This window comes from Microtus oregoni, unplaced genomic scaffold (assembly GCF_018167655.1).
Source record: "Microtus oregoni isolate MIOR12 unplaced genomic scaffold, Mior012 000052F_ref0000163, whole genome shotgun sequence".
Lineage (NCBI taxonomy): Eukaryota > Metazoa > Chordata > Mammalia > Rodentia > Cricetidae > Microtus > Microtus oregoni.
In genome coordinates, this window is record NW_024543828.1 from 2,844,546 (window position 1) to 2,869,408 (window position 24,863).

Here is a 24,863-nt window from a genome sequence, read left to right on the forward strand (position 1 = left end):
TTGCAGAGTTGCATTAGGACAGAAATGTTACTGAGCCACTTTATTTTCTGAGCCGCTTTAGTTTCCCAACTTGGTACTAGTAAAATATTGAAAAATATGATTTACTTAATAAATTAAAAGCAATTAAATTAATTCCACATACAGAACAAGAAACTCAGAACGTACAGGTAGGGAGCAGAAACCGGAAGCTGCACAAGTTGCTATGATGCAAGGCACTGTGCCAGGAAATCGCACCAGGGAATGCGGCAGTCTTGCACGTACTTGGAAATTTTTCAAGTTGCCACAAGCAGTAAGTTCTGCTGTGGCAGGGGTTCTTCAAAAAGCCACTTAGGTAAAAGCAAGCCAAGTGGGCAGGGTTGGAAAACTGTCTGGGCCATGGAACAGCTAGGCCTATAGGCCATCCACCCAGTAGGTGTAGAGTCTAAATCCATGTGGGCACCAAATGAAGAAGGATTCTTAAAAGAAGACACACACTAGCTCAGAATTGAGAAATAGACTCACAAATCAGAATCCTCTGCTGCAATGGTGATCAGAAACCAAATCCCGCAGCCAGAAAAGAGGCCAGACGCATGCTCTACTATCAGCATAAATAGTATAAGAGGCCACACCCCAATGGACGTGTAACTACTGGCTGTAGGATTTCCTACAGCAACTGCTTACTGTGGCAAATCACTATTCTTCTAGCAGTGACTTGAGAATAAGTCTAAGGAGAACAAGATTAATTAAAGTTTCAGTCCCCAATTAAACAAAACCTGTACAGTGAATTATCTAAGTTACACACATAAATGAAGTCATTCTCATAACATTCCCAGTGAGAAAGGACTATGCAGGTATAATTCCCTTTACTGTCAGTCATTTTTGATGGTTTCTGAACCAGGCACAAATGGCAACAAAACAGGCACAGACATTGGTGGTTCGGAATTGCACATAAAGGCAACAATTGATATTTTGAGACTAACACAGATAGCCTAGCTCTGTGTCGTCACAAGGTCTTTGCAGCATAAGTAATCATTGATGAATCCAGGTAGTAGAATTACATCATTGACAAAAGCACAGATTTTAAGATGCCTGGACCAGGGTTTGGCAGGATAGGGCAGAGTGCTGTGCTATTATCTATTGTAGCCCTGAGCAAATGTTGGGTTGTGTAAAGACAGATAATGGAGACAAGTATTATCATGTAGGAAAGAAGATTGATTAGATACTGCTTCAGGCACATATGATTCCAAGCAGTCATGAGCTTAAATGGATGGTATTTTTTTCTTTTTTGATTTTTGAGACAGGGTTTCTCTGTAGTTTTTGGTGCCTATCCTGGAACTAGCTCTTGTAGACCAGGATGGCCTCAAACTCACAGAGATCCTCCTGCCTCTGTCTCCCGAGTGCTGGGATTAAAGGCGTGCACCACCACCGCCCGGCAATGGATGGTATTTTTAACTGCTTCACAGGAAGCAGGGGAAAAAAAAAGATCTTTCTGCTAGTCAGTGAGTCTTGAAGAGTGCTTAGGATGATGAGTGGGCAGGCAAAATGAAACTCAGAGAGGGAGAGAGAGGATACTCTGCAAGATAAATCCAGTAGAGGTCAAGCAGTCCCTGAATAATACCACCAAATGTGGAAACTGAACTGTGTGTGTCCTCCAGGTGGTGGCACACATCCCAACCCCAATCACCAGGTCAACTTCTGATAATCTATAAAACCACCAATTTTTGTCACAATATACAGACAACTTTTCTATTGAAACATTTTTCTATTTTTTTTCAAAGAAAATGTAGTTACCACTTGACAAACTTACTTTTCTATGCAGTCACAAGAATCCTGACTATGAATAAAAATTGGACCGTACCCGAGACCTCTCTTCTTTGCTTATTGCTAACAATGACAATGTTCTCCATACCAACAAAGACAATGAAGTTGCTTTGCAAATTTCAGCCCCATGGTCATAGAAATAGCCTGGTCCCCTCCCTCTTTCCTCATTAGTCTGAAGTTTTAGCTTTACTATTTTGAAAATTACAACATGTCTTTGAATATCTTACCACATAAAAGTTACTTAAAATTAGGTATGTTTAGCCTATGGTGGTAAACTGTTACCAATATTACTTTAGAATATTGGACCTGCCGCTGCATTTGAAGGCTTGGCTGTCTGTAGGGTACTGATGCCTGGGTGCTTTTAAATAGATGTTGAAAGAATTACCTAAAATAGTAAATAAGAAACTCCTTATTTTCAGGCCAAAATCTAGTAAGGTAAACTATGAAGTACTTCATTATACTATAGAGTTTTAGAGGAAGTTTTAGTTCATTTCAACTAGTAGCTTCAGGGTATTAGAACAAGTACAACATCAAAATATTTACTTTGCATTTGCCAGTACTAGACTTGACTTAAAGCAATATAGCCTTCCTGATCTCTGGTGTCACACCAGAGCTCAACCTGGAAAAGTTAAAACATAATGTTTCTTCTTAGCAAGACAATCCAAAGCAAGAAATGGGTGAGAAAAGAATACATTGTGTGTGCACTATTTTTTTGTTACTTAAAACTCAAGTAATATTGAAAAACTGACAACAATGACAGGTGAACGGATCATTTTGCTACTAATTGACTATCATCAGTAGTATAATGGAGAGATAGCAAGTTCAACTTCCCATTTAATCATTCATTCAGACAAGATCTGAATGAATGCCCTATAGGCAGACAGACCTTCAAATACAGTATGCAACTGTAATATTCTAAGGGATGATGGCCTGGGAATTTATAAGGGTCGTATATGTATATTTGTTTGTGTTTGTATATGTATATATGCATATACATATGGTATCTATTCCAATGTATATAAAATTTCTGTTTGGAAAAATAAATTTAAGAGAAGTATGATAGAATAACCATAGTTTGATATTATATACTATATTCTTAAAGATTGTAATGACACATATTGTGTCCTCATATAAAGTATATAAGGTTATATATGTATATATAGCTATTTATTATATAGCATATATAATTTTTTAAACAACATATTGTACATACACTATTTTTGTTAATTAAATCTTAAATGATATTTATAAACTGTCAACATTAACATGTGAAAGTACTATATTCTATGAACTGACTATCATTAATAATGTAGTAAGATAATATTAAGGTGTCAATGTTCCCATTTAATTATCATGCATTCATTCAGACAAGATATTTTGTGTACTCAAGGTTAACCTTAAATGAATGATTATCCTAACTTCTTCACCACTGGGATTATCAACATGTTACCAACATGACATTTATATTTCTGTGTGCATGTGTGTGTGTGTGTGTGTGTGTGTGTGTGTGTGTGTTTGCATGTGTATGTGTGTGTAATTGGATAATGAACTCATCATGTCTCATATACTTCATGAGTGTTATAATATCCTTCTTTTAACTTTTAGAGAAGTTCTCACTAAATGGTTAGGGTATCTTTGAATTCTCTTTTAGGTAGACAAGCCCTCAACTTTTGATCCTTTTTCCTCAGCTTTCTGAGTAGATGATATTATAGAATTGTGCCACCATTACTAACTTTGGTGTTTGGAATGAGATGTACAGTATAATTTTAGGCAATTTAATGCTTGGTCTTCAGTTGGTTGCACTGATTGAGGGATAGATAGTTTAAGAGGTATGAACTTTATGGAAGAAGTATGTTACTGAGGATTGAGACTGTAAAGCCTCATGTCATTTCCAGTTTTCTAGTTTCTTACCTGAGGTTCAAGATATTAACTCCCAGCATCTGCTTCAGCTATTACACCTAACACCCCATATCTTCAGTTCATTGTTGTGGTAACTTCTCCCAACAATATCCTTAAGAGAGAAGCCAAATTGAGGCATGGTTTCATGTACTATATAATTATAGTACATGAAAAACATGTGTGGCCTCCTTTTCTGCTGGATTTCATTCCAGTTCCCAGGACATGCAGAGAACTGTGGATAGTTATTATCCTTACCGTGAGTTTATCTCCAAATAAAAAACTTTGTTATACTACAAAAAAATGGGGGAATGGATGGCATTGGATAATAAGTAAATTATTACTTGTGACCTATTATTTATAGATAATTTACATTGCTATAGATTCTTGTATATTGATACAAATTCTAATCATATTTGTTATATTGAATATGCTTCTATTTTTGTTTGAAAAATTGGTGAACCTTTGCAAAGTTATTTTGTCATATTGTATGTATGCATGTTTCTACCTCTCCTTAAGATATTGGTATATTGATGCAATTTTAGGATATAGTTATTATGGTGCACTATACATTTCTACCTCTGATCAAGATACATATTTATCTTTAAACTACATAGGTATTAAGAATTTCAGGTCAATAGTTAGCCATGTTTGTCATACTTAGACTAGTCAGGTTCTTTAGGTGCATAGAGATTGTATTCCACATGGGTAGATAATCTTCAGACACTTTAAGGAACTACAGAATATGTCATTTAAAGAACTTTGGATTCTGTTGATGTGAGAAACAATTGGTCCTGGCAGCACCAATCTATTCCCAAGAGAGTGTTGGCACAGAAGACATTTCACTTGGAACTTGTTTTCTTCTTAGCAACACTGGTCTTTGGTCAAAGAACTGCCCCTGTCTCAACCACTGACAAAACGCATGGTATCCAAAGTGGATAAGCAGGATACAAGAAAAAATGACTGCCAAAACTTGCCAAGACAGGGTAATGATGTGGGAGTGTCATAGATCAATCTGTTGATTTCATTGGTTAATTAATAAAGAAACGGCTTGGCCTAATAGATTAGAACATGGGTGGGTGGAGTAAACAGAACAGAATGCTGGGAAGAAGGGAAGTTAGGCAGACACCATGCCTCTCCTCTCCAGGGCAGACTCTATGGAGGCAGCCACCAGGTCTTACATGCTGAATCTTTTCTGATAAGACACAGATTGTTAGAAATGGGTTAAGCAAGATATGAGATTTAGCCATTAAGGGCTAGATCTAATGGGCCAAGCAGTGTTTAAAATAATAGTTTGTGTGTTGTTATTTCTGGTATAAAGCTACCCGGTGGCTGGGAGCTGGGAGGTGGGAAGCGGCCCGCAGCTCCATCAACAGAATGGCACCCAACGTGGATAACAAAATCCACTGAAAGGCTGAGAAAGCTTGGGAAAGAATAGAGTAAAGCATGTTTTCTTGGTAGCAGCAATTTCTTGGGTCTGCTCTTCTTGCTAGATGCAAGCAAGTGCTCTCATCTAAGAGAGGCTTCCTGATTCAGCTTTAGCTACAAACCTTGCAGCTCTTTTAAGAGGTTCTGCCATGAAACATTTAAACACTGTTGATGAAAAGCTGAAAACATGCTTTTTGGGTTTTCAGCCATAGCAGGAAAAAAGTTGTGCTGTATTGAAGTGCCAGCTTTCTGAGCTGTTCTGCTAGGGCAAACTCTGACTATTTGAGGCAGAAGGGCCAGCTACAGAGAGAGGACTTGAGTGTTGTCTGTGGACATACTGTTGCAGCTTGCTTGCTGGCAGGGACCTTGAAACACCATAGAGTTGTGGCGTGATTAACGTGGCTACAGTCAGTACCTCAGCTACGAGGTTGGAAAGCTAAGGAATGGGCTGGATCTAGCTGTCAAAGCCACGGCTTTAACCCTCTTCTAAAAGATTCATGTAGTCAGAAAAAGAGAGATATACAGTAAAGAAAGATTCAAAGAAAAATAAAAGCTCTAAATGATTTACAGTGTGTTAAGAATATATGCAAGCTAAAAGTTAAAGTTCTTAAAATTAAAAAAAGAAAAATAATAGAGAGTAGTTGGGTGTGGTGGTACACAACTTTAATCCCAACACTTGGGAGGTAGATTGACATCTGTGCCTACAGGGTGTGGTAGCACATGCCTTTAATCCCAATGTCTGGGAGGCAGAGACAGATGGATATCTGAGAGTTCAAGGACAGCCTGGTTTACAGAGTTATTTCAGGACAATGATATACAGAGAACCTGTCTCAAATAAATAAATAAATGTAAAAATAAACAAAATAGAGTTAAAATAAAGCTGCACAAAGATGGAAAATACACAGAGAATCTTGATACTGTATACTATTATGCTCTCTTTGAGTTGTTTGAATGCTGAGGAAGGAGCAACAGCTGCTAAAAGATATTTGTTTATTAATGCTGCTGAACTAATCCAAGACAGATATTTTGAAAATAATTTGACTTCAGAATTTGGATCTAAGGATATGATACTTTGGAAAAGTGATTCTTCTTTGTTTTCACAGAGGACAAGACCCTGTGGATTGCTTCTATCCCAATACAGTATGATAGACCACACCCTCCTGAAAGGTTGCTGTGAACACCTTCAAAAAATACTTCACTCAACTGCTGACTGAGATGAATCTAGCACACAGGTTATACCATGAAAGAACTAAATAACAGCAACCCCATTCAGCAGGAAGCAGTTTGAAGAGAAATAACTGAGCCCATATTCCCAAATATTGTTTATAAATGTTATTTTACACTTAAAGGGGGATATGATAGAGATATGAATAATTTGCATTGGTATGGATTTTAAGGTCAATTTTGTTATATTTAAATGTATTTCTGATATTGATTAAGGTATTGTGATTGTGTAGTTCATGTAAAAATGTAATGAATTTAGGTTGTTAATGGATAATCATTAATAATAATCAAGCTTGTAGTCATGTCAGTTAGATTTTCTAGATGTGCATAGATATATTTCAGATAGACATTCTTCATATTTTTTAAAGACTACAGAATATGACATTTGATATTTTAATAACTTAGGGCTTTTCAGGACAATAAGACATGTCTGCTCCTGGCAGCACCAATCTACTTCAAAAGGAAGATGGGAATCAAAGAGGCTACTTAAGGAATTTGATACCCATTTGGGCAAGAAACTGCTCTTGCTTGGACTTTTGCAAAAACTGGACACAAAGAACCCACAGAGAGAGGACTGCTAAACTTGCCTAAAGTTGAGATGATCTTTCGGGGTTCCTGATTCATGAAAGTGTCTGTGAGACATTCTGCAGGACACAGCAGATAGTGAGTGAACTACCTTTGAAATTTCCTTCTTCATGGAAATGTCACTGGATTCTATGGGCCTGAAGGCTAAAGATGGATGCCTCAGCGGTACAACAGAATTTTGGATGACTGTCCAGGCAGCAAGAAGTCTCTGTCACTTCTAGAGTTTTGGAAGTTGCCTATTCCTTGTTTGCTTAGGTAATATTATATCTTTCTGGAGTTTTGGTGGATTTGAAGAATAGATAGATAGTTATAGTTTTCCTTTTTTATGGTAAAAGATAAAATAGATATAAATATTGTAACTGTAATTCTTATGTGATAATTGTTTTGTTATATGCAATTTTGCTATGTTAAAGTTAAAGACTTCTTTTTTTTGTTGAAACAGAAAAAGGGAGTGTCATATATCAATCTGTTGATTTCATTGGTTAATTAATAAAGAAACCACTTCGCTTGACAGGTTAGAACATAGGTGGGTGTAATAAACAGAACAGAATGCTGGGAAGAAGGGAAGTTAGGCAGACACCATGCCTCTCCTCTCCAGGGCAGACATGATAGAGCCAGCCACCACGTCTTACATGCTGAATCTTTCCGGGCAAGACACAGATTATTAGAAATGGGTTAAGGAAGATATGAGAATTATCCAGTAAGGGCTAGAGCTAATGGGCCAAGCAGTGTTTAAAAGAATACAGTTTGTGTGTTGTTCTTTCAGATATAAACCTAGCCAGTGGCTGGGAGCTGGGAGGCAGAAAGCGGCCCGCAGCTCCATCAACAGGGTAAGACAGTTTTTAAATGTTACCTGCCTTTGAAAATGATCTGTCAGATACTGTAGGCCTTAGACAAATTTCAGTGCCCCAACATTGCAAATGGGACTTTGCCTGATTTCCCAGGTAGCCAGTTGTCTTTTTTTTTTTTTTGTACATTTTAGAGGTTGCTTGATTGCACTTCCTGTTTACTCAGGTAATATTATTTTCCTTCTCATCTCTTTGATGGGGTTAAAGACTAGATAGTGATAGTTACTTACCTTCAATGACTTACCCAAGCCATTTCTAATATAAGACATAGGCTCCTTAGGATAGGAGCACTATTGAAACATTTATCTTGTTTCATGTTTGATGTTATTCATGCTGGTTGTAATTCTAAATTTTATGTATGATTTTGTCTCTTCTTTGCCCAGGAAAATACTTGATATTTTTTCTTATTCTATGTATTTTTGTATTAGACTTAGAACCCTCTTATTTAGGTAAAATGGAGAGGTGATGTGAGAACTCCTCCAGTCAATAGTCTTTAAGATACAGGCCCATTTTGGGCATGGTCTTATGTACTATAAGTGCAGCTGAAAAGTGTGTGTTTCTCTTTTCTGTTGGATGCAGTTTCATTCCCCTTATCCCCAAATAAAGAAATATTTGCTGTACTACATTTGAGGCTGTTGTGGAACTCTCTGGCACTACTACACTTCATCATCGTGGACTCCAAAATTCTGAAAGTGTAAGTCCAAATAAATATAAATGTTTTCTACAGGTCGCTATGGTCAGAATTTTTTTTTTTTTTGATTTTCAAGACAGGGTTTCTTTGTAGCTTTTGGTCTTTTGGTTCCTGTCCTGGAACTAGCTCTTGTAGACTAGTCTGGCCTCGAACTCACAGAGATCCACCTGCCTCTGCCTCCTGAGTCCTGGGATTAAAGGCATGCACCACCACCGCCTGGCTTGGTCACAATGTTTTATTAGAACAATAGAAAATAGTTAATGGACAGACTGACCTTAATTTTTTATAGCAGACATCCTGAGATTTATAAATGATGATTGAAATTATCATTATAAGTGAAACTATCTTTGTGCCAACTAGTGTTTAAAAACCATACATGAGATAATTATTTTTACTAACTTTTAATGCTGAGTTCATAAAAATAGATTGTTTTACTGTAACAGAAATTTGTTTATTTTTCTAAAAAAGATTTTTTTTATTATTTTTTTTGCCAGATCCCTTAGAACTGTAGTTACAGACAGGTGTGAGCTGTCATGTGGGTGATAAAAATTGAACCGAGCTCCTTTGAAAAGAGAATCCAGTGCTCTTAACTGCTGAGTCATCACTCCAGCCCTGAAAGAGAAATTTATTATTGTTTGTTTATAATATTGAAAAGAGTTTGTTTACTGTAATAATGTTGAGATTTCATGTTCATTCCCTTGACTTAATTTATCAAATTACTAAGCTTAACAAAACACATAAAAATCTCTTTCACCAAATCTTTATTCTATTATTTAGTCACAAATTTTCTAAATTTACTAAAGTAAATTTACTAAAGTAAATTTGGTTCAAGTTTTTATCAAAGATATACCATATTTCATCTCGAAACGCAGTTCTGAAAGCAGAAACTTAATTGAACACCAAGAAGTTAAAGAAATGCCAGTACTCAGCAAAAGCACCATAGACACAAAACCTCACACTTCAGGATATATCTAATTTCATGGTGAATATGAGACTAAAAACATGGATATTAACTGATAGTCTTAAAAAATTGCCTCATTAGAAAGAACTCCTTCATTAGTCTGAAGGATTTTTAAATATATAATGTAAAATCCATTTGAGATATTCCTAAAAACGTTTAATTGGTAGCCTACACAGAAAATAGAAAATAGTTAAAACCTTATACATCAAAATTAAAAAAAAAATCTCAGATTTTTTTCTTACACTGACAGTTGGGAACAGGTACCTATAAGACATAATGGATAATAATAGCAGATAAAAGGTAGGCTATTTTCTGATATGTGAATACATAAAGGAAACAAAAATACTTATGAGGACTGGAGAGATGACTCAGCATTTAAGAGCAGTTGCTGCTCTTCTAGAGGTGCTCTTTTGCACCTATGAAGGTTACCTCACAATCACTTATAACTCCAGGTTTAAAGATTGTGATATTCACATGTGGAATATGCCTATCCATACATATACAAGTAATACAAATTAAAATAATTCTTTAAAATCAGTGGGATTTCTAAAATAAATTGTTCAGGCACAAGTGCCTATAAAGCTTCCCCCCTCAATAAACAGTATCATTAATGATTTGAAGAAATAACACAATATGAAAAGTATAAACAGAGACTGCATATTCATTTCCCAGCTTTCCCAGACTGAAATAATCACATAGAAACTATATTAATTGCAACACTGTTTGGTCAACAGCTTATTTCTAGCTATCTCTTACATTTCAAATTTACCCATTTTTATTAGTCTGTGTATTCCCGTGAGGCTGTGGCCTACAGGTAAGGTTCCAGTGTGCCTTCTTCTATGGCAGCTGCATGGTATTTTGCTACTCTGCCTACTCTCTCTATACATCTCTGTTTGGATATTCTGACATGCTTTACTATACTAAGCCATTGGCCAAAATAAGCTTTATTCATCAACCAAAAATGCAACATATATACAGAAAGACATCTCATATAATATTCCCTTTTCTGTCTAAATAAAAAGGAAGGTTTTAAATTTAATGTAGTAAAATTGCATAAGCAAAACAGTTGTCAAGCAAGAATTGTAGATACAAATATTTAGTTTATTTACATGTGGCAAATTAAGGAAACATCTATCTTATATTTGTGAGCCTGAAGTTTTACATCTAATATATTTTTTGTCACAACTAAGAAAAACTATTACTATTTCTCTTTAAATCTTTAAAGAACCCAGAAAGATACAATATACCTAAGTAAACAGAAAGTACATTGTAAGCAACTTTCACAGTTTTAGAATTTACAGAGACATCTTGCCTGGACAGGCATCCAAAGTTCCTTGGTAATATTAGAGCATCCATTATGAGGCCACAGGCCCATAATATCCAGCAGACCCTTTAGTGTAGCAGGAAATTAAAAGATCTACTCACCTTGTAATGGCAAAATTTGTGAGTTGCATTCCTCTGTTCCCTGCAGAATGTTTGGCAGTTTCTTCTGTGAAGCAGGAACGCTGAAGGAACATCCCATCCTTAAGGAAGTTTAGTAGTCACTTTTCTGTGGATTCTGTATGTCTAGTTTATACAGCATACCATAAAATACCCCAGAAAAGATCAGTTCCCCAACCAAATGTCTAGCCTTATCACCTTGAAGGCAAAATCCACAATGAGTTTCTTCAATGGCCATCAACCTCTCTGAAGTAATTGGTACTGTTAAAGCAGACATGTCTCAATGTCAAGAAAAGTCTATGTTCTTAAAACATTTTAAATGCCATAATCCATAGTTTCTTGAAGTGTTGAAGGTTATCTATCTAGCTGAAATATATCTCTCTATATATAGAAAACACAACCAACATAACTACAAGCTTTACTGTCATAAATGACTATTAATCTATAATTCTTAATTATACATTACATTTTAAAATTAGATGTATAAACATAATACCTTAAATAAAGAGTAGAACTACACACACACACACACACACACACACACAGTGTAACAAAATTGAACCCAAATTTGTATCAATAGTCCAAGATTCTCACCAATAAAAAGTATTTATTTCTATATCATATCACCCTTCAAATGAAAACAAATATTAATAAATAATCATTTGGGGAATTTGGGCATTGTTTTCTCCAAATTGCTTTCTGTTGTTTTTTGGGCAAAGTATTTTTAGGCTTCACAGAAATCTTTCAGGGGGTCTTGTTCCATCAAATCACATTAGCCTGGAAGGAATACAAAGGTTCTCATTTGTGGAAACAGAAGCAGAACCTCTTTTCCAAAGTAGCATATCCTTAGACACAAAATTTGAAGTCCTTTTGTCCAGCTTTCATTGGTTAATGAATAAAGAATCTGCTATGGCCTGTTGATAGGGCAGAACTTAGGTAGGCAAGGAAGATGGAACTAAATTCTGGGAGGAAGAAAATAAAATCAGATGAATGCCATGGATCTGCTACCAGTGGTAGACATGCTGAAATATTTCTGGTAGACCACGACCTCATGGTGATATACAGGTTGATAGAAATGCATTAAATAAAGATGTAGGAGTTAGTCAAAAAGAAGCTAATGTTTTAATTAATACAATTTCTATGTGGTTATTTTGGGGCTAAGCTAGCCAGACAGCTGCCACAAATAAGTGGGCCCTTCTGCTAGCCGGATGGCCAAGGACAAACAAGCAGCTTTGTCCCCTGCAACAATTGGTGTCAACAAGATGGACCAAATCCACTTAAAAGCAATTATAAACAATATTTGGAAATATGAGTATAGTTTTAAAATGTCTCTTAAAGGAGCTGTGGAATGCCACCAACAAACAGCAAAAAGCTGTTTTAAACTCTGTATTTTTGTGTTTAAAATTAAACTCAGGTTTGTAAGGGGGACATGCTATAGAGATTTGCTTTGGTATGGACTTGGTTTATTGATACAAATTTAATGTCAATTTTGTTATATGTGTATGTATTTCTGATTTTGATTAAGGTATTTTGATTGTGTAGTTCATTTAAAAATGTAGTGTATAATTAAAAAATATAGGTTAATAGATAATCATCTATAATAATCAAGCTTATAGTCATGTTAGTAAGATTTTCTAGATGTGCATAGATATATTTCAGATGAATAGACATTTTTCATATCTTTCAAAGACTACAGAATATGACATTTAAAATGTTTTAAGAATTTAGGAATTTTCATGACAGTGAGACACATCAGTTTCTGGCAGCATCAATTTTTTTGAGGAAAAGATGGGCATCTTAGCCATTTGGGTAAGAAACTGTTCTTGCCTGAACTGCTGAACTAGACATGCACTACCCACAGAAAATTCACTGCTGAACTTGCCTAAAGATGAGATGATCCTCAGGGTTTCTGCTTTATGAAAGACTCAGCAAGACATTCTGCAGGATACAGAAGAAAGTGACTGAACTATCTTTATAATTCCTTGCTTCATCAAAAAGTCTGCTGGATACTATGGGCCTGTAGGCCAAAGATGGATAACACAATGGTGCAAAAGAACTTTGGGTGACTCTCCCAGCAGCAATGTGTCTCTGTAAATTCTAGAGTTTTGGAAGTTGCTTACAATGCACATCCTGTTTACTCAGGAAATATTATGTCCTTCTGGAATTTTTGATGAAGTTAAAGAATTTATAGTTATAGTTTTCCTTAATTATAATAAAAGATATAGTAGATATAAATATTGGTACTGCAATTCTTGCTTGATAACTGTTTTGTTATATGTAATTTTAGTATGTTAAAGCTTTCCTTTTTGTTTAAACAGAAAAAGGGAAATGGTGTGGGACGTCCTTTTGTCCATGTGCAGTGTTCATTGGTTAATGAATAAAGAAACTGCCCTGGCATGTTGATAGGGAAGAACTTAGGTAGTTGGGGAAGACAGAACTAAATTCTGTGAGGAAGAAAACAAAGTCACAGGGACATCATAGATCTGAGGCTGGAGGTAGATGTGCTGAAACTTTGCTGATAGGCCACGACCTCGTGGTGATATACAGATTGGTAGAAATGGACTAAATAAAGATGTAGGAGTTAGCCAATAAGAAGCTAGAGCTAATGGGCCAAGCAATGTTTAAATTAATATGATTTCTATGTCATTAAGTTGAGGCTAAGCTTGCCAGGCAGCAGGGACAAACAACTGGGACCCCCTGCTAGCCAGACAGCCAGGCCAATCAAGTGGCTCTTTCCCCTGCAACCTATGACCACTTCTGAGGTTTATTTTTGTCTGAATCTGTCTTTATTGTGTATCTATAACCATTTCTAATAAGGAGTACCTTTTTAAAAAATGTTAAGCAGGCTAGGACCAAATCCCAGTCTTATCTGTTGACTCCAGCCTGCCCAACATGGTCAAGGTATATTCACTGCCTCTGCAAGCCTTTCTCACTGCCACAGTTCCAGGTATACAAGGGGACTTTTCACCATTAAGCAGCTAGTAGCACACCTCTCACAAATCTCATTTAAGTGAAAAACCTCCCAAAAGAGCCAAGAAACTGTCTCTTAAAGAAGCCATGTAGTTTTTGCTGCAATTTCTATGTCAGGAAGCCTTCTCTTACAAGGAGCTTCACTTCTGCTTATTCCCAACAAATAGAGACTATCTGAAAAAATGTGGCTACCAAGATGCTCCAATTGACTGCTGTTTTTTTCTAGGTCTAGAAGTACTTTTTTAAAGCTGTTTTTAGGTCTTATGTGGCTTCATGCCTCAGATGGTGGGCACCATTAGCAAAGAAGGTAGACACTGGAACCTTACAGGTAGGACACTGCCTCATGGTAATAAACAGATTAATAAAAATGGGTTAATTTATGATGTAAGAGCTAGCTAGAAATACACCTAAGTCATTGGCCAGTGTTGTAATTAATATAGTATCTGTGTGATTATTTGAGTCTGGGTGGCTAGGAAGCATAAGAACAGTCTCCATTTACAGAAAGGCAGAATTCTACCTTAATAAGGAAGGAAACAATGTAGAAGCCATGCAAGTGCAGGAAATGCCACTTGGTGTAGATTATGATTTTTTAGTTTCCCAGAAGCTCACATGGGCCTGGGCTGATGATAATGGCTTTATTCACATAGTAGTTGTTACAAAGCTGTTTTTCATATGGTATGTCCTTTTGGGATAATTAATCTGGATCATATTGAGTGTTCAGACTAAAACTAAAATCCTAAGTTAAGACAAAATTACTTTCTTCCTTCTATTAATGAATGCCCAAGTTCAGATTGAAGTGATATAAAAAAAACCTCAATAGATACAATAGATAGACAACAGAAACATCATTATTTCAAGAGAATTGCATAGAAAAGTGAGTCAGACAGTAGTATAAAATATGTTAATATTTCAAAAGGTAGATACTGAGAAGAATGAATATCATGCAGCTCATAAGATGGAAATGGGGTAGACTTGACAGGGAGCTACTATAGGGAATTGCTGAAAAGTCATAAGATTGTTGCCCAGCTAATACAAGACCAATTGATTATATATGAAGTTAGAGTTACCACTAAGAAACAGATTTATTTTATTTTTATTATTTTATATCCTTTCCCATTTTTTCCCTCCTCTCCTCCCAGACCCTACCCCTCCTCTCACTCATCATCCACTCCTTCACCATTTCTCTTTTGAAAATGGCAGGCCTCCCAAGGATATCAACCAAACATGGCAAGTTGCAGTAAGACTAAACACTGCCACTCATATTAAGGCTAGACAAGGCAACCTAGTATGAGGAGTAGGGTCTCAAAAGCCAAGAAAAGAGCAGAATCAGCCACAGAGTAGCACATGAAGATCAAGTTACAAAATTGTAATATATATGTAGAGGTTCCAGGTCAGTCCCATGTAGGCTTTCTGATTGTCAGTTAGTCTCTATGAGCCCACATGAGCCCAGATTAGTTGATTCAGTGGGTTCCTTGTGATGTCCTTCAATCTTCTGGTTTCTTCAGTCCTTCCTCCTCCTCTTCTGCAGTAGTCTCCAAGCTCCACCCCTATTTGTTTGGCTGTGGTTCTTTGCATCAAAGAAATGGATATTTTGAAAGATATATTTTATTCTTGAATACAAATATATTAAAATTTCCAATTCCTCTTAATTTATAAATACTGTGTGAAAAGGCTCAGCACATTTTTCAAGGGTATTTTTTTCTATTTTTAATTTTTATTGAAAATAGATTCTTTTCTCATATAATATATCATGATTATAATTTCCCTTTTCTCTACTTCACCCAGGTTTTTTCCTTTCTACCCTCTTGATCCACTCCCTTTCTCTCCCTTATTAGAAAAGAGCAGGTTTCAAAAGACTAACAACCAAACATGATAAAATCAAATATAATAAGATTAAGCAAAAAGCATCATATCAAAGTTGGACATGTCAACCCAACAGAGGGAAAAGATCCCTAAGAATCAGAGAGCCACTCATTTACAAAGTTATACGTCCCATAAAATACTAAGCTAATAGGTATACTATCACAGATGACCTGGTGTAGACACATGTAGGCCCTGTGCTTTCTGCTTTTCGCTGTAGGCACATATGTAGCTTGTTTATTTGGTTCAGAGAGTCTTGTTCTTCTGATGTCCTCCATACTCCTTGGATCTTACAATCTCCATGGTGATGTAGAAGGGTCTTTATCTATATGTTGTTTCATTGGTTGATTAATAAAGAAAACTGCTTGGCCTGATAGGTCAGAACATAGGTAGGTGGGGAAAACAGAACAGAATGCTGGGAAGAAATGAGGCAATCGCCATGTCTCTCCTCTCTGGGGCAGACGCGATGAAGCTATGGCCCAAGATGGACATATACGAGAATCCTTTCTGGTAAGCCAACACTTCGTGGTGCTATACAGATTATTAGTAATGGGTTAGTCGAGATGTGAGAGTTAGCCAAGAAGAGGCTAGATATAATGGGTCAGGCAGTGTTTATATGAATACAGTTTGTGTGTTGTTATTTCGGGGCATAAGCTAGCCTGGCGGCCAGGAGCCAGGCTACAGGAATGCAGCCCTCTGCTCCTTTTACAGAATGGCACCCAGACGTGGATGACTAAATCCACAGAAAGCCTGAGAATGTATGGGAAAGAATAGAGTAAAGCATTTTTTCTTGGTAGCAGCAATTTCTTGGGTCTGCTCTGCTTGCCTCTCATCGAAGAGAGCCTTCCTAACTCAGCTTTAGCTACAAAACCCTGCAGCTTTTAAGAGGTCCTGCTACAAAACATTAAAATGGAGCTGATAAAAGCTGACTGCATGTTTGTTTGTTTGTTTTCAGCTGTAGCAGGAAAAAAGTTGTGCTGTTTTAAAATGCTGGCTTTGTGGGCCAGGGCAAACTCTGACTCATGCAGGCAGTCTGAATGAGTGTGATCTGTGAGCAGAATGCTGCAGCTTGCTTGTTGGCAAGGACCTTGAAATGCCACAGAGTTCTGGCAATAAAAATGGCTAGAGCTGGTACCTCCACCATGAGGCTGGAAAGCTAAGGAATGGGCTGGATCCAGCTGTCAAAGCCATGGCTTTAATCCTACCTATATTGCTTGGTAAATTAAAGACTTGTGTGGTCAGAAAAAGAAAGATTCAAAGACAAAGAAAACTTCTAAATGGTTTGCAGTGTGTTAAAATATATATGCAGGCTAAAAGTTAAATTTCTTAAAGTTAAAAACAAACAAAAAAGGAAAGAAAGAGAGTAGTTGGGTGTGGTAGTACACACCTTTAATCCCAACACGTGGGAGGCAGATGTAGATTGACCTCTGTGACTTCAACGTGTGGTAGCACATGCCTTCAATCCCAATGCCTGGGAGGCAGAGACAGACAGATCTCTGTGAGTTCAAGCTGTGGAAGCACACACCTTTAATCCCAGCTTTGAGGAGGCAGAGATTGATGGATCTCTGTGAGTTCAAGGACAGCCTGATTTACAGAGTTATTCCAGGACAAAGATATACAGAGAACCTGTCTCAAAAAGTAAAAGTAAAAAGAAAAGAAATAGAGGTTAAAATAAAGCCACACAAAGATGGAAAATACACAGAGAACTTTGATACTGTATGCTATTATGCTCTCTTTGAGTTGTTTGAATGCTGAGGAAGGGGCAACAGCTGCTAAAAGATATTTGTTTATAAATGCTGCTGAACTAATCCAAGACAGATATTTTGAAAATACCTTGACTTCAGAATTTGGATCTAAGGATATGATACTTTGGAAAGAAGTTGCTTTTTTTGTTTTCACAGAGGACAAGACCCTGTGGATTGCTTCTATCCCAATATGGTATGATAAACCACACCCTCCTGGAAGATTGCTGTGAACACCCTCAAAAAATTACTTCACTCAACTGCTGACTGGGATGAACCTAGCAGCAGGTTGTGCCGTGAAAGAGCTAAACAACAGCACCCCCATTCAGCACGAAGCAGTTTGGAGAGAAATAACTGCATCCATATTCCCAAATATTGTTTAAAATGTTCTTTTACATTTAAAGGGGGGTATGATATAGATATGAATAATTTGCATTGGTATGGATTTGACTTTATTGATATAAATTTAAGGTCAATCTTATTATATGTATATGTATTTCTGACCTTGACTAAGGCATTGTGATTGTGTAGTTCATGTAAAAATGTATATAGATTGTTAATAGATAATCATCTATAATAGTCAAGTTTGTAGTCATGTTAGTTAGACTTTCTAGGTGTGCTTAGATATATTTCAGATAGGCATTCTTCATATCTTTCAAAGACTACATAATATGGCATTTTAAATGTTTTAATAACTTACAGATTTTTCATAACAATGAGACACATCTGCTCCTGGCAACACCAATCTACTTAGAGAGGAAGATGTGCATCAAAGAGGCTCCTTATGAAGTTTGATAGCCATTCGAGCAAGAAACTGCTCTTGCCTAGACTGGTATATAAACTGGACACAAAGAACCCACAGAAAGAGGACTGCTGAACTTGCTTAAAGGTGAGATGATTCTTTGGGGTTCCTGACTCATGAAAGAGTCTGCCAAACATTCTGCAGGACACAGCAGATAGTGACTGCCTTTGAAATTTCCTGCTTCATGGAAATGTCTCTGGATACTATGGGCCTGAAGGCCAAAGATAGATGCCCCAACGGTACAGAGGAACTTTGGGTGACTGTCCAGGCTTCGAGTTTTCCCAGTCATTTCTAGAGTTTTGAAAGTTGCTTATTTCTTGTTTAATTAGGTAATATTATATTATTCTGGAGTCTTTGAGGGTGTTGAAGAATGGATAGTCATAGTTTTAGTTTTACCTATGATAAAAGATAAAGTAGATATTGTAACTGTAATTATTGCTTGATAACTGTTTTGTTATATGTAATTTTGCTATGTTAAAGTTAAAGCCTTCTTTTTTGTTTAAACAGACAAAGGGGAAATGATGTAGAAAAGTCTTTATCTGTTGTTTCATTGGTTGATTAATAAAGAAAACTGCTTGGCATGATAGGTCAGAACATAAGTAGGTGGGGAAAACAGAACCGAATGCTGGGAGGAAATGAGGCAATCGTCTTGCCTCTCCTCTCTGTGGCAGATGCAATGAAGCTATGGCCCAAGATGGACATATACTATAATCCTTTCTGGTAAGCCAGCACTTCGTGGTGCTATACAGATTATTAGTAATGGGTTAGTCGAGATGTGAAAGTGGTATACTGGATCAGCTTCTGAGGTCTCAAAGCCCAGCCCTTAGTGACAAACCTCTTCCAACAAGGGCACACCTCCTTATAGCAGCACTCCTGAAGGGCCTATGGAAAATGGGTATATCCCCAAAAGTAGTAAAGCTGAGTTTTGAGGTAAACTGGTTTCCAACATTCTGAGAAACTGGCTCTTTGATTACCACAGTTGCTGCACAAGTTTTCAGTCTCACCAGCAATGCAAAAGGAGTGTTCCCCTTGCCCCACATCCTCACCAGCACAAGTTGCTCTTGTGTTATTGATCTTAGCCATAATGACAGTTTTAAGATGGAATCTCAAAGTAGTTTTCATTTGCTTTTCCCTAGTGGCTAAGGATGTTAAACATTTCTTTTTTTAAAGTATTAAATGTTTTTTTTTTTAATTTTTCATGTGGCATAAAATAAATCCCTTAGAAGCTAGAGTACATTATTTTGGCTAAAGTCATACTTGGTATATGTTAAGCTTAATTCTTAGGAAATTAACATTGATTGTATTTATGTCTAAAGAAGGCACGACATGAGGAATATCACCTGTTTCTATCAGTTAGCTGAGTGCTGTATTTGAAACTATGAGAAACAGTTAGTGGCCAGAGTACAAAACAAAACAAAACAAAACAGGACTAAAGTGACTGATATGTAAGTATAATACTATGAAACTGAATACATTGTGCTTTTGATTGAACTGGAAAAGCAAGGATGGGGCCAGTATCTATGAAAGCTCAAAAGGACCCATTATGAAGGTGTCCCTGGGGCTCATCAATTTTTTTCTTCAATTTTTTATATTTAGCTGTCTTCTTCATTTCCTCTGCTTTCCCTCCAATTTAGACTCAACATTTTATGTCTTGGCTTTTGTAATGGTCTTCCAATTAATCAACATGACTAGTCTTTCCTAAGTTAAATAGACAACACATAAAAGCACCAGGCCAATATTTCTAAAGCAACACCCTTTTCTATTCTTAATTTTCCTTCCATCTAATATTATCCATTATCCAGAATGGTGTGTGAGCCTCAGTCATTGCAATTCCTGACTTGATAATTCTGTTTAGAACTATACCCTATTTTAAAAATTGAGTTATTTGTTTTTGATACACAGTTTTATGAGTTCTTTATATATTTTGGGTATTATTCCTAAAATTTGCAAAAATATTTTCCCTTTCTGTAAGCTGCTGTTTTGTACAGTTGATGGTTTCCTTTGCCTTGCTGAAGCTTTTCAATTTCATGAGGTCCTATTTGGTTGGTCTGCTATGCCAGTGTGTTCAAGATTATTCCCCACATTCTCTTCTGTCAGGTTCAGTGTCCGGTTTTATGTCAATGTCTTTGACCCACTTGAACTTGAGTTTTTTTACAGGGTGATAAGAATGGATGTATTCGCATTTTTTCCATATGTAGACATCCACTTTAACCAGGATCATGTGTAGAAGATGATGTTTTTTTCCAGTGTGTATTTCTAGCTTATTTATGAAACATCAGCTGTCCACATATGTGTGAATTTATCCGATTCTTGAATTTAATTCCATTGGTCAAAGAAATAGATGTTTTGAAATTTCTATTATTTTTTCACAAAGAGATCAAATATTTGTTATGGAAATGAAGGGTAATTTGCTAGGGAATTGGATAGTGGAATGTAAATGGAAAAATAAAGGTAGAAATGTATATTTATAATTTTATTTCTTCTGTTCCATTTCACCAGTTATCCCTAACCTTCAAACAGATATCCAACACCTTCTTACTAAAAATAATCTTATATTTAATTTAATCTTTCTTATCCATCTGATGGTATCTTAAAGGTTGAAAATTATATTAAGAGAACACATAAATACCATAAACAAGTAATCTACATTCTCAATTCATCTGTAAAAATGTAGTAAATGATACACAAAGCAAGGAAATTACTCTTGGTTGAGATTTCATACTCTTTGAGCTTCAGTTCTGATTTAAGCAGTGGAAGTTTTGGAGAGTTTTGCTCCTTCCCAACCTGCCCAACAAAAATAACATTTGTACTTGGAATTGCATTACTAAATTTAATTAGTTATTCCATTAAACTCAGGAACTAAGAGTAAAGGAAGACATGTTTTTGTAAAAAAAAATCACTTTTTTGACTGGGAAAGATTCTCAAGAAGTTTCTTTATGAAACAGTTCTAAATTAACTGTGAGAAACAACCTTAAAAACTTAAGAAAAACTCATTAAAAAATCCAACAATACTTGAAAGGAGTCTATTTTAAAATTGCTTTGCAAGTTTCGTTGCAGTTTTGTTCAACTTTAGAATATATAAATTTTCTGTGTGCTATAGCTCTCTTCAAATGGGAGTTACTCGAATAACATTCTAGGCCATGATTTCAATAAAAATAAATTCCGGATATCCCTGGGTCTTCCGGTAGGAGCTGTGATCAACTGTGCTGACAATACAGGAGCCAAAAATTTGTATATCATCTCTGTGAAGGGAATCAAGGGACGACTGATCAGACTTCCTGCTGCTGGTGTGGGCGACATGGTGATGGCCACGGTTAAGAAAGGCAAACCAGAGCTGAGAAAAAAGGTCCATCCAGCCGTTGTAATTCAACAACGAAAGTCATATCGAAGAAAAGATTGGGTGTTTCTCTATTTTGAAGACAACGCAGGGGTCATAGTAAACAATAAAGGCGAGATGAAAGGTTCTGCTATCACAGGTCCAGTTGCAAAGGAGTGTGCAGACTTGTGGCCCAGGATTGCATCGAATGCAGGCAGCATTGCGTGACTCTCCGGTGCATTTGTAAAATAGATTCATTAAAAGGCTTTCTTGATACCTTCAAAAAAATAAATTATATACATTTATATTTCAAAACAAATTAAGACGTATCATTCAGATGCATGCTGTTTTGTGATAATTCTGTTTCAACTTTTTCTAAGTTGACCAAGCACTATTTAAGATTATATGAAGAATATGACTAGTTATTATTTTAATGCAAAAGACCCAACTTACATTAAGCCCTCAGTTATCAGAGTTACCTAGTAAATGACAGATAAATTGAAAGAAAATTAAAATTGATATTTCTTAACCAAAACTGAAATGCTAATGTCAATTTGACCTTTCCTCTTTCTCAACAGTATTATAAAAATAATCAATCTGTTGTATACTTCTAAAATCGAATCACTTAACTTCACATCCATTTCCAAATCTACTTGAAGGTTCCTAGGTTTCTATCACTATATTTTTTGTTGTTGTTGTTGTTATTGCAACCATTTACCTGTGTTGATTTCCTTGGTTAGGATTGTCAGAACTTTCAACAGTTATCTTCCAAGTTTTATTTTCAGGACTTTTGTTGTTTTGAAAGAGAATGACACTTTTACAGACTCTTATATTTAAATGCATAATAATCAGGGAGTGGGCTGTTTGAGAAGTGTTGTAGTATATTATTTTAATACAGTATGTTGTGATTGTTTATACTGTGGAACATTTGTTCAACAATGTAAAGTTGTGTTGCTTTTGGGTTATTTTTTGCATTTGTTTAATTCTGTAAAGTTGTGATTCTTTACCTGTCTAAAATATATAATAATTTAATAAAGAGCAGAATGAATTACCAACAGCAAGGCAGGAGAAAATATAGGTGGGGCTGACAGGCATTGGGTATAAATAGAAGGAGAAATCTGGAAGGAAAGAAAGAAGCAAGAGAACAAAAGGAGGAGGATGTCAGCGGCCACTCATCCAACCACAAAGCCAGCCATGGAGTAAGAATAAAAGTATGATAAACAGAAGAGAGAAAATGAAAAGGCCAAGAGGCAAAAGGCAGTTGGGATAATTTGTGTTAAGAAAAGCTGGCAAGAAATAAGCCAAGCTAAGGCTGGGATTTTGTAATAAGTCTCCGTGTGTATTTATTTGAAAGGTAGATGGCAGGCCCCCAAAAGAGTGAAAGAGCTAAGAGTATAATAAATGAGCAATATAATATATGACTCTATTTGAAAAGATGTTTCACAGAGAATGTGCTTTGAGGACTCAAATGCCCACACCAGACCCATTACTCTCTCCAGGTCTGCAGTTTTTGGTCAGACATGAGCTCGCAATTTCTGCTTCTATGCAATGTCCCTTAGCCTACCGCCATGCTCCTACCACGGTGATAATGGATTAATCCTCTGAAGCTGTAAGTAATGCCCCAACTAAATCCCTTCTTTATAAGTTTCCATGATTATGGTGTCTATGGACACCAGTTTTTCTTAATAAAAAACAAACAAACCAACAACAACAACAACAACAAACCCCCCCAAAAAGGAAACAAAAGAAAAGAAAACTACATACATGTAATTATGAGAAAATATTGGGAGTCACAGGGACCAATAGACAGAAATCCTAATGATAAAAACTGTAGTGGTTTGAGGAATAAAGCAAAATTGTATGAGATTACAACCAGTTTTAAAATCAGTATTCATGTCTCCACATATATAACTTAAATGCTTTAAATATAAGAAAAAAAACCACAAGTAACTTCTGTATATCTGAAATCGGAAAAGTTGATGTAGCTATTTTTCCCAGTATGAAGTACAACATAATCCCCCATTCCTTAGTGATATGTGAATCCTAACCATGCCAAATGTAGTGACATTTTATTCCAGGGCAAAAGTTATAAAAAGATTATTTAGATTAAATATATAATGGAGAAAAATGACAAGCCTTACCCTAACCACAAAATCAATGTCGTTATCAAAATTTGTATAAGTCATTCTTCAGTGCTTACCATGAGCCCATGATAATGATTGGGAGAAAAATATTAGACAAATTTGAATATACATCGTATAAAATCTGTGACTAATATTTTATAATGTTATTAATAAATACAAGAACTATATATTATAAACTGTGATTGTCTGCTGTGTCCTATGGTAGCATGACACCTGAATGTAATTTGGTATTTGAAACAAATCCTAGAATAGAAAGGGAACATGTGAAACATAGCAAAGGCTGAATCAAGTATGGATTTTAGTCAATTATAATAAATATTGGTATATTGATTTACAAATATTAAAATAATATAGTATGTATATTTTAGAAAACTGAATTTAAGATATAAAGGTACTCTCTGTACTATATTTGCATTTTCTCTGTGTATTTAGAAGTATCCTAAAATTTCAGTATATTTTAGTAATTCAGTAGACCACTGCCCAAGCCCACTAGGAATGAAATGGAGAAAATTTTCATACTTATATGATATATTAACAAAATAATAAAAGACTGTCATAAATTTGTAGCACTATATTGAAACTTGAGATAAACCAGAAATTCTTAGAAAATATAAATTACCAAAAATTATCAGAAAGAATTTAAAACTGAATAATCTAATCATTATTAAAGCATTAGCAGTGAATTATTGAAAGCCATAGGTGTAAAAATGTCACTGATCATTCTAGCAAAATTTACAAAATCAATAATTTAAGAATTACATAAACTAGTATTCTAATTAATGGCAAAAGAAAGTGAAATTCTTAGCTCATTTAATGAGTCTAAAAACATTTTATTTATAAATTTTAGCCATAGCTGTGGGCTAAAAGGAAATTTTATGTGTATCTCAAATGAAATAAATATAAAACAATACATAAAATATTGGCAACACAAAATGAAATAAATTTATACTGTAGAGTTAGTTCAGAAATAATTGATTTGTTTCACATTAAAACATTTATCTATGGAATGTGCCCCACTATCACATCAAAAGGAAGAAGTTATAATTTTCAAAGTTAGTGTAGTAAAATTTTTTGATTAATTATACAATTGTAAATAAAAACACTACTTAGAACTATGAATTTTCTTTTTTGAATTTAAATATAATTTAGATTTAAC

The 24,863-nt window shown here is 35.6% G+C and overlaps 1 protein-coding gene across 1 annotated transcript; it reads left to right on the top strand.

Moving 5' to 3' along the window:
• Window positions 1–205: 205 nt before the first annotated feature.
• Window positions 206–21,806, top strand: LOC121437456 (60S ribosomal protein L23-like). Its single transcript, XM_041637336.1, has 2 exons — window positions 206–289; window positions 21,348–21,806. The coding sequence occupies exons 1-2, from the start codon at window positions 206–208 to the stop codon at window positions 21,789–21,791; spliced, it is 528 nt and encodes a 175-aa protein (XP_041493270.1). The 3' UTR covers window positions 21,792–21,806.
• The last annotated feature ends 3,057 nt before the right edge of the window (window positions 21,807–24,863 follow it).